Raw genomic sequence first — 10555 nt, 5'->3', positions numbered from 1 at the left:
CATGGCTTTAAGGTAAGGGGTGGGAGGTTCAAGGGGGATATTAGAGGAGGGTTTTTTTTTTAACTCAGAGAGTGGTTGGTACGTAGAATGCTCTGCCTGAGTCAGTGGTGGAGGCAGATACACTGGTGAAATTTAAGAGACTACTAGATAGGTATACAGAGGAATTTAAGGTGGGGGGGTTATATGGGAGGGAGGGTTTAACGGTCCACACAACATTGTGGGCTAAAGGGTCTGTACTGTGCTGCACTGTTCTATGTTCTATATCTCATCCGGTTCCGGTGACTTATACAAATGCTTTTCAAAACCTCCAGCACATCCTCTTTCTTAACGTCTATATGCTCAAGCGTTTCAGTCCACTATAAGTCATCCCCACAATTGCCAAGGTCTTTTTCCCTGGTGAATACTGAAGCTAAGTATTCATTAAGTACCTCTGCTACCTCCTCTGACTCCATGCACATTTCCGCTATTGCACCTGATTGGTCCTATTCTCACACGGCTTATCCTCTTGCTTTTCATACATGTAGAATGCCTTGGGGTTTTCCTTAATCCTGTTCACCAAGGCCTTCTCATGACCCCTTCTGGCTCTCCAAATTCTATTCTTAAGCTCCTTCCTAGCAAACTTGTAATTTTTCTAGAGCTCTAACAGTACTTAGTTTCTTGAACCTTTTGTAAGCTTTTTTCTTCTTAACTAGATTTTCTACATTTTGTACACCATGGTTCTTTAACACTACCTGCCTCAGTGGAACATACTTAAGCAGAACTCCATGCAAATGTTCCCTGAACATTTGCCACATTTCTGCTATGCATTTCCCTGAGAACATCTGCACCCAAGTTCCTGCCTAATAGCATCATATTTCCCCCTACCCTAATTAAATGTTTTCCCAAATTGTCTGCTCCTATCCCTCTCCAGCGCTGTACAGGAGATAGTAGTCACTACCTCCAAAATGCTCTCCCACTGAAAGATCCGACACCTGACCAGGTTCATTTCCCAACACCAGATCAAGTACAGCCTCTCCTCTAGTTGGTTTATCTACATAGTGCATCAGGAAACCTTCCTGACACACCTAAAAAAACTCCACCCTATCCTTGCACTAAGGAGATGCCAATCAATATTGGGAAAGTTAAAATCTGCCGTCACCACAACCCTATTATTATTGCAGTATTCCAGAACCTGCCTCCCTATCTGCTCCTCGATATCCCTGTTATCTGAGTGTAGGTCATGTTAGAGATGCAAAACTACTCAGATTGAACAGTAAGGTAAATATTGGAGTTTTCAATGCTTTCCTGAGATGTTCTTAGTGCAGATCAAATTAGAAGAGAGAAAAAAAAAGAGGAAAGCATAGACAAGAACTCAAAATATAATGCCCAGATTATTTCTTTTTCAACAATATCCCCATCGCACAGCCTATGAGGAGGATCAAAGATCAACTTTATTTGCCACATACATTTATGTGTATTAGGAATATGTTTTGGTGTGTTGGCATAACATGTAACAAAAAATAACATTCAACAATTATAAAGAATTATATAAAATTAGAGGTTAAAGTAAATATATGGAATAAAATGTGCATAAATGCCAACACATATTTGCAAATGTGCATAAATGCCAACACATATATGAACACCTTTATATAAAAAAAAACAAGAAATTCTGCAGATGCTGGAAACCCAGAGCAACACACACATGCTGGAGGAACTCTACAGGTCAGGCAGCATCTATATAAACAGTCGATGTTTTGGGCTGAGATTCTGATGAAGGGGTCTTAGCCCAAAACTTTGGCTTTTTTTATTCATTTCCATTGGGCCGGTGGGGGGGGGGGGGAATCTAACTAGAATGATTAAATGCCTAAGAAACTTTTAAGATGGTGTGAAGTTTTTGTTTTAACAGCCCTAAAGCTCTCTCTAGAAGGACAAGTGCTATATCTATTTACAAATATGTATAAAACCAATCATGTACCAGCTCGTGTCCAAGCCAAATGCATCACTGGAAATTTTTCTTTTGAGTTATTGAATTCTCATTAGAACAGTTTTGCAATACTCTGCCATATGACTGGTACCTCATTCTTCCTTTGGGACCAATATAATGTTTTCTTTCTTAAAGCCAGCTGTATTCAGTAACAGTTAATGACACACACTACTAAAGTTGTATTCAATAACAAGTGGTGATACATTTTATGACATTATGCCAATGCTGTCAGATAACACTGGCACATCCAGAGGGGATAAGACTTGGAAATAGATATTAAAATGAATGCAAGTAGCTAGTAATTTGATCTTCCAGTTTATTTACACTTGCTTGTTTTTTTAAAATATATTGGAGCTGGCTGCAACAAATGTAGTTTTTAAGACTAGGAGTGATTCAGATTTCAGTAAATTGTGTAAGAGATGACCTTCAGCAGTGAAAAACACCAAAACAAACAGTCTGCTTCTGCAACAGTTTTTTATATATTTAAGACATAATCAAATAGTGTCCCACCAAAAAAAACTGTATGCTAAATGTACATATATACACACTTACAGCAGATTTTTTTTTTGGAATATACAGCATCAGGGAAGCCTTTATATGTTCAGACATAAATAAGTTAATTAACATTAGGGGCACAAATTTACAAAGGTTGTCCAATTTATGGATCACAGTAATTTACAAAATGTACTGTTTATATACAAAACATTTCTAGTAAAAAAAGGTCTCTATACATCACTTCAGTACAACAAGCCCAGGATCTGTTGTTGTAAGACTACCATTTGGCATACTACATTTCCAATCAGGAGTTTCAACATTTTCACTGCAATCTGGGGGATAAACAAAGACATACAACAAATACAAGTTGAAAAACAAAAAGCATCTCAGTAGTAAAATGGTTACAGCCTATACTTTCGTTTCAGCCATTTTAACAGCATTAACTGTTAAATAGCATCCACTGAATCAGGACTGAAGGTTGATGATAAATGGGAAGGCTTCCATTGCACTCAAACCCTCTGAACACACACAAACATGGTGAGTGCTCACATACTGTAATACACTCAAGGACTGGAGTAACCAGTAATGCCTGTCTTATGCAGGAGGCCACATTCTTCCCTCCACAAAGATAATAAGCAAAAATGGAATCTCCATGATCTGCTTTTGGTAGTCATTTCAACAGAGCCTTGACAAAAGCCTGAAGTCACTTTCTCTCAGTATGCTTCACAAGAGACAGCGGAAAAAGATGGGCCAGGAGCTATCACACAGTGCCCTTGTAGTGGTACTTGGTGGGGTGTTCCCTATGGGAGCAGAATACAAATAATTACTTAGTTAAACCATACACTACCTACAGATCAAGGCTGATGGAATGCAACTACGTCTTGAGCAAGCAAGAAGGGGTTGGTGTAGGACAGAGAACAGAAGATAAAGGGTTAGCAGTACAAGAAATTTCTCTCAATTGCTGTCGAGATATCCCTAGAGAATGTATTTGTGTACAATGGGAACAAACAAACTAACATTGATATACCTTTGCCCACCATTCTCACGTACGGATGTGAGATGTGGACACTCACCAAGACTACGCGAGTCTCTACATGGTTGCTATACACAAATGCTGCGGATGGCTCTTGATGTGAGTTGACAACAGCCCATGACAAACGTCGAGCTCTATAACAACCTACCGATGTTCACCACTAAAATCGAGGCGAGAAGACTGCAACTGGCGGGGCACTGTCTACGCCACCCCGAGCTACCTGCCAGCCTAGTCATCATATGGGAGCCCAAGCACGGGAGGATAAACCCTGGGCGCCCTCCCAAGACTATGGTCAACACGCTCCTAGAAGACAGCGGCGCGGCTAATATAGATGAACTGAATACACTGAGGAGGGAGAGGGAGAAGTGGAGAGTCCATCCATGCCTGACGCTGGCCCCCTAGGCCTGAGTCGACGTAGTAGTAGTTTGCCCATCCAATAATGAGAGAGTACACAAAAGAACTCACTGATGTAAAAGTCCCAGAGAGGAAAACATATAATAAGATTTTAAAAAGTAAAAATGGAAGGTGAAAACAAAATAGTTGAATATCATTGTAAGATAATAGTTTTATGTTATTGGAGAGTAAAGAAATCTCTCCTTCCAGCATTGTCTATCATAGGCCAAGAGTGGATTGCTGATGGTATTTTCAATTGGCTATTCTACAGATGCCAATTGGAGTCAAGAGTCCAGTGCAGGTGATAGCATTGATGAAATCCGATGTGTATTTTACAGATCAACTGAATATTGTTCCAACCGGAATAGTTTTTTTTCTGCCAGTCAGATGGGAAGAATGGATATTACACTAGATACATTTGTAATTCTTTGATCAAACGTCATATCTCAGTCCATTCCACCAGCCAGATTCTCCAGCTACATATAACAGACTACAGTACTAACATTCCACCTGCACTCAATTCCCACTTGTTCTGATTTATAGTGATGGTGTTAGGTAGGAGGGTGTAGGCAGATCACACTCTCAAACCAAGTACCATAAAATAAAATCAGAAAATATTATAGTACCTCAAACCTGCTCCTTCAATTTTTACTGCTTTTTTAAGCAATGTGTAAACAAAAATATTAATTCATAATTGAAACATTCCACCCTTATTTCAGCAGGCTAGCAGCAGTTACATTGAAATAGACTTCATATTTGGTCTCAGTCCAAGTACCTTTAGTGAGGATGAAAGTTTACCTTTTCTTTCTTCAAGAATTAATTCCAAAAATGTAAACGTTAATTGCAGAGAATCATCTGCACCAACATATTGTTGATTTTAATATGTATTTTCATTCTCCACTTAGAGCTGAGAATTTCTGTGGAAAATTATCTTCTTTCAGTTTAGGCTCACGGCCAAAGGCTACTTTCACGCCATACAAGTACCCACCTCCTAGACAGGTAGAATAATGTGCATAATGAAAAGCTAGTTAGTAAATCATTTGGCCAACAAGCAAATGGATCACTCCAGAGTCACTTCACCTCCCTCCTGGATAGACAATGTGTTTTAGAGACACCTCCTGCTGAAACCTACTGAATATTGAAAGATCTGGATAGAGTGGACGTGCAGAGTATGTTTCCTATAGTAAGGCAAGTCTAGGACCAGAGGCCAAGGTCTCAGACTAGAGGAACGTCAATTTTGAACAGAGATGAAGAGGAATTTCTTTTGTCAGGGGGTTTGTGGGATTCGTTGCCACCTGCAGCTGTGAAGGCCAGGTCACTGGATGTATTTAAGGTGGAGGTTGATAGGTTCTTGATATGTCAGGGCGTGAAAGGTTATGGGGAAAACGCAGGAGAATGGGGTTGAGAGGGAAATGGATCAGCCATGATCAAATGGTGAAGACTCAAACAGCCTACTGCTGCTCATATGTCTGATGGTCTCATGTATGCTGCTTTGAGTGTCTGAAGAACTGATTTTTTTCTGTCAGCAATTGCAAATTTCAAATGTGAGATATTTATTCCCTAGTAGGTTGTACACCCATCTTCAAATGACAGGAGCTTTGTTAATCATAGACTGAGATACAGACCCATTCAGTAACTTTGCATTGCGTCTGTAGATTTTCACTACATCCACTCCCTCAGATGTCAATCCAATATTCTGGTAATAACATTTTCAGTTTAAAAAAATCCTATTCGAAGATCACTTCCCTTGTACATAGTCCTCCATTTTTCTTTCATCCATCTGTTCCAAAGGGTATTTTTCTGTATATAAATATCAAAATAAAATTCAATAGCATATTATTTGTTAAAAATTTAATATGCTCTAATTTATAAGTGAATGTTTAACAATATCTCTTTTCGAGAATCTCTAGCAAATCAATCTATTGCTTGTTCGGAATAGTTTAGTAGTCTGGTTTCTTAAAACTGATTGGAGATCCTTGATATTCCCAAATGCTGATTCATGCACTTTTCATTAGAGCTGCAGGTCACCAGTGACATGGGCAACACGCTACAAAATTCATCAGATTTTTTTGGAATATTCATTGTCAGGCTTGTAATTAAACATATTCTTCTTTGCATCTGGCTCTTAACTAATTAAGTCAATTCCCTGCTCAAGATGAACATATTCGACCATGGATCTTCTTAAAACAACAAAAAATTTCCCTGATACAAGTGACCACTCAGCAAAGCCTAAGAATATCACAAAAGAAAAGCACATTAATGGCACTGAGTCACAAATGGCACATTAGGTTATTGGGCCACAGTACTTGAAACTTTGATGAGCCTAGCACCCAAAGAGCAGCATGAGTTTCCAGGTTCACATCATCTTCTCTCCACGTCTCAGCTACACCACTCACTCTCTGTGACTTTTCATTGACTCGCCACTGGCATCTTTCCTATAAGAGCACAAAAAAAAACATCATAGAGCATGAAAACTGTTATGATGGATTACATCTGCTGACAGTTATCTAAAAAGTTGAATCCATTTAGTCTTCTGCAATGGATGTTCAAAAGGGTAATGATAAAGAAAAATCAAGTCCATTTCCCTCCCTTCAGATGAATGGCGTTACAGCAAATAAGTAGCAGTCTCACTATGTCAGCCATCTAACTTACCACAGCTCCTTGGTTACACTGCTATCTAGTAAAAAAAGCTTCGTGACACAAGAGCAAAGATCAGTTTTGTTTGCAATTCTATTCTGGTTTTGTTGTTCATAAGAACGGAGTGGGAAGGGATTTTCACTTGACTTCATCAGAGATAGAAGGTGTGAATTATGGCACTCTTGGAATCAATTGAAAATGCAAAGGAATAAAATAACCAGAAGTTACCACAGTTTAATTAGCTCATAATTAGAGCCATCACAACATAGAAACAAGCACTTTGACTCACTGTTTCTATTCCAACCATAGTTACTAACTATACTCATCCCACTGGCTTGCATTACTTCCAGATACTTCTATGGCTTGCTCATTCAAGTACAGCCCAGATGCCTCTTAAATGTAGTTCCTGCCTCCCACCACCTTCTTTGGCAGCTCATTCTAGATACCAACTACTTTCTGGGAAATATATACCACCTAGATCCTGTTTAAACTCTTAAATCTATACAATTTAGTTTCAGGCATCTGTATCATGGGAAACAATCTTATACACTCTGATAATGTTAACTCTCAGCTTTCTTTATTCCAGGGAAAACAGACTTGGCCTAGCCAAACCTCTCCTTCTAACTCTTCCATCCGGCTAACATCTTTGTGAATCTTTCTGCACTCATTCTACGTTAAACATGTTATTTCTGTTCTTCAAACAGTTCTCCACGTAACTGATGCTTTGTAAAACGGGAACATGACATCTTAACTTTTGCTCTCAATGCTTCAGCCCACAAAGGCAAGCATGCCAAACACCTTCCTTCAACGGCCCAATCAGTGACAGAGCAGCAGCAGAGAGGAGTGAATAAAGGTACAGAAGAGATAAGTGGAGCGGCCATTGTAGGGACTGAGTTAGTGGTGAGAATGTGAGTGTCAGGCTTTGGCTCAAAAGAGGCTTCAGCTCAGAAGAGGTGTTGGCTCTGGATAAGTTGTTCGGGTAACTTCTGTTAAGCTTCCCTTTTTTCTTATTGTGTCAGGGGTACTTAGTGTAGTTTAAATGGCCATTGTGTGTTCTTCATGCTAGATGTTGGAGTCCTGGGAGACCCAAAGTCTCCCAGGGGACTACATCTTCTTGAAATGCATCAACTGCAGCTCTTTAAAGACCGTGTTAGGAATCCAGAGCAGCAGCTGGATGGCCTTTGGCTTGTACAGGAGACTGAAGAGATCATTGATCAGAGTTAAGGGAAATAGTCACCCCTAAGTTGCAGGAGGTGGGTAGCTAGGTGACTGTCAGGAGAAGGAATGGGAAGGTGAATAGGCATCCCTGTGGTCATTCCCCTGAATAACAAGTATACCATTTTGGATATGTTGTGGGGTATGACCTCCCACGGGGATGCCATGGAGACCAGGTTACGAGCACCATGGCTCCATGGTGCAAAAGGGAAAGACGGAAGCAATAGAGATAGAGGATTCAACAGTCAGAGGAAGAGATAGGAGATTCTGTGAACGTGAACGGGACAACCGGATGCTATATTGCCTCCCTGGTGCCAGGGTCAGGGACATGTCAGATTGTGTCCTCAGCATTTTGGAGGGGGAGGGAGAGCAGCCAGATGTCTTGGTACATATTGGTAGCAATGACATAGGAAGGAAAAGCAAAGAGGTCCTGAAGAGAGAATTTAGACAGCTAGGGAGAATACTGAGAGGCAGGACCTCCATGGTAGTAATTGCTACCTGTGCCACGCGCCAGTGAGGGTAGAAACAGGATGATTTGGCAGATTAATGTGTGGCTGAGAAGCTGGTGCAGGGGGCAGGGCTTCAGGTTCTTGGATCATTGGGATCTCTTCTAGGGGAGGTATGACCTGTACAAAAGGGACGGATTGCACCTGAACCCGAGGGGGACCAATATTTTCGTGGGCAGGTTCATTAGAGCTGTTGGGGACAGTTTAAACTAATTTGGCAGGAGGGTGGGAAATGGAGTGATGGGACTCAGGATAGGACAGATGGTAAAAAAGCAAAGATAGCGTGCAGTCAGACAGTCAGGAAGGGCAGACAGATGACAAGGCAAAATTCCAGCTAGCAGGGTGAGTATCAGTGCATTAGGGATGCAGAATCAAAAAGGGTAGCAAATAAAGTACTTGAAGTGTTATATCTCAGTGCATGGAGTATAAGAAATTAGGTGGATGATCTTGTTGCACTTTTACAGATAGTCAAGTTTGATGTTGCAGCCATCACTGAATCACGGCTGAAGGATTGTTATAGTTAGGAGCTGAATATCCAAGGTTACATTGTATTGGAGGAAGGTAGGTAGAGGAGGTGGCGTGGTTCTGCTGGTAAAGGATGGCATCAAGTCATTAGAAAGATGTGAAATAGGTTCAGAAGTTGTTGAATCCTTAAGAAACTGCAAGGATAAAAGGACCCTGATGGCAGTTATACACAGGCATCTAAACAGTAGCTGGGATGTGGACACAATGGGAAATAGAAAAGGCTTGTCAAAAGAGCAATGTTATGATAGTCATGGGAGACTATAACATGTAGGTAGATTGGGAGAATCAGATTGGTAATGGATCTTCCTTTCAGGAACAAACCTGACAAGTTGAGTTGTCATGTTGTGTTACCTTCTACTGCAATTCTTTGAGGAAATTACAAACAGGGTAGATAAAGGAGATGCAGTAGACGTGGTGTACTTGGATTTTCAGAAGGCCTTTGACAAGGTGCCGCATGAGGCCGCTTAGCAAGATAAGAGCCCGCAGAATTACAGGGAAGTTACTAGCATGGGTGGAGCATTGGCTGGTTGGCAGAAAACAGAGTGGGAATAAAGGGATCCTATTCTGGCTGGCTGCCGGTTATCAGTGGAGTTCCACAGGGGTCAGTGTTGGGACCATTACGCTTTATGATGTGTGTCAATGATTTGGACTATGGTATTAAGGGATCTGTGGCTAAATTTGTCGATGATACAAAGATACGTGGAGGAGCAGATAGTGTTGAAGAAACAGAGAGCATGCAGAGAGACTTAGATAGTTTAGGGGAATGGGCAAAGAAGTGGCAAATGAAATACAATGTTGGAAAGTGTATGGTCATGCACTTCGGTGCAAGAAATAAACGGGCAGACTATTATTTAGATGGGGAGAAAATTCAAAATGCAGAGATGCAAAGGAACTTTGGAGTCCTTCTGCAAGATACCCTAAAGGTTAAACTGCAGGTTGAGCCAGTTGTGAAGGTGGTGAATGCAATGTTGGCATTCATTTCTAGAGGTATAGAATGTAAGAGCCAGGATGTGATGTTGAGGCTCAATAAGGCAGTTGTGAGACCACACTTGGAGTATTGTGTGAAGTTTTGGGCTCCTTACTTCAGAAAGGATATACTGACGTTGGAGAGGGTTGAGAGAAGATTCACAAGAATGATTCCAGGAATGAAAGGATTACCGTATGAGGGACGTTTGGCAGCTCTTGGGCTGTATTCCCTGGAGTCCAGGAGAAAGAGAGGGGATCTCATAGAAACATTCCAGATGTTAAAAGGCCTGAACAGATTAGATATGGTAAAGTTATTTCCCATGGTAGGGGATTTGAGGACAAGAGGACACGACTTCAGGATTGAAGGACATCCTTTTAGAACTGAGATGCGGAGAAATTACTTTAGTCATAAGGTGTTAAATCCGTGAATTTTGTTGTCACAAGCAGCTGTGGAGGCCATGTCATTGGGTGTATTTAAGGCAGAGATAGATAGGTTCTTGATTAGCCAAGGCATCAAAGGGTATGGAGTGAAAGCAGGGGAGTGGGGATGACTGGAAGAATTGGATCAGCCCATGACTGAATGGCAGAGCAGACTCGATGAGCCGAATGGCCTACTTCTGATCCTAAATCTTATGGTCTTATGGATCTCAAGAGAGTGAATTTGTTGAATGTCTACGAGTAGTCTTAAAGACGGATTGTCATTAAGCCTACTAGGTGATCAGCTATGCTGGATTGGGTGTTATGTAGTGAACTGGGGGCAATTAGGGAGCTTAAGGTAAAGGAATTCCTAGGAGACGTGATCACGATATGATTGAGTTC

General features: G+C 40.9%; 1 protein-coding gene across 2 annotated transcripts in view; it reads right to left on the bottom strand.

Annotated features, from left to right (window-relative positions):
* Positions 1–1857: 1857 nt before the first annotated feature.
* Positions 1858–10555, bottom strand: part of tcta (T cell leukemia translocation altered) — a 29854-nt gene continuing 21156 nt past the window's right edge. Inside the window, exons 3-4 of one of the 2 annotated variants that reach the window (XR_011889397.1) lie at positions 6194–6322; positions 1858–5687 (exon numbers count right to left, since the gene is read on the bottom strand). Coding sequence is in view for 1 of the 2 variants with exons in the window: in XM_072280788.1 (XP_072136889.1) it covers positions 6280–6322 (43 nt within the window). In the remaining variant the exon portion in view is untranslated. Of the gene's footprint in view, positions 6323–10555 lie in introns of both variants that reach the window. The other variant, XM_072280788.1, reaches the window with a different exon arrangement.

The sequence above is a fragment of the Mobula birostris genome, chromosome 16, assembly GCF_030028105.1.
Source record: "Mobula birostris isolate sMobBir1 chromosome 16, sMobBir1.hap1, whole genome shotgun sequence".
Taxonomy (NCBI): domain Eukaryota; kingdom Metazoa; phylum Chordata; class Chondrichthyes; order Myliobatiformes; family Myliobatidae; genus Mobula; species Mobula birostris.
The sequence above is the reverse complement of the archived record's forward strand: the minus strand, read 5'-3'. Positions and strand labels throughout refer to the sequence as shown.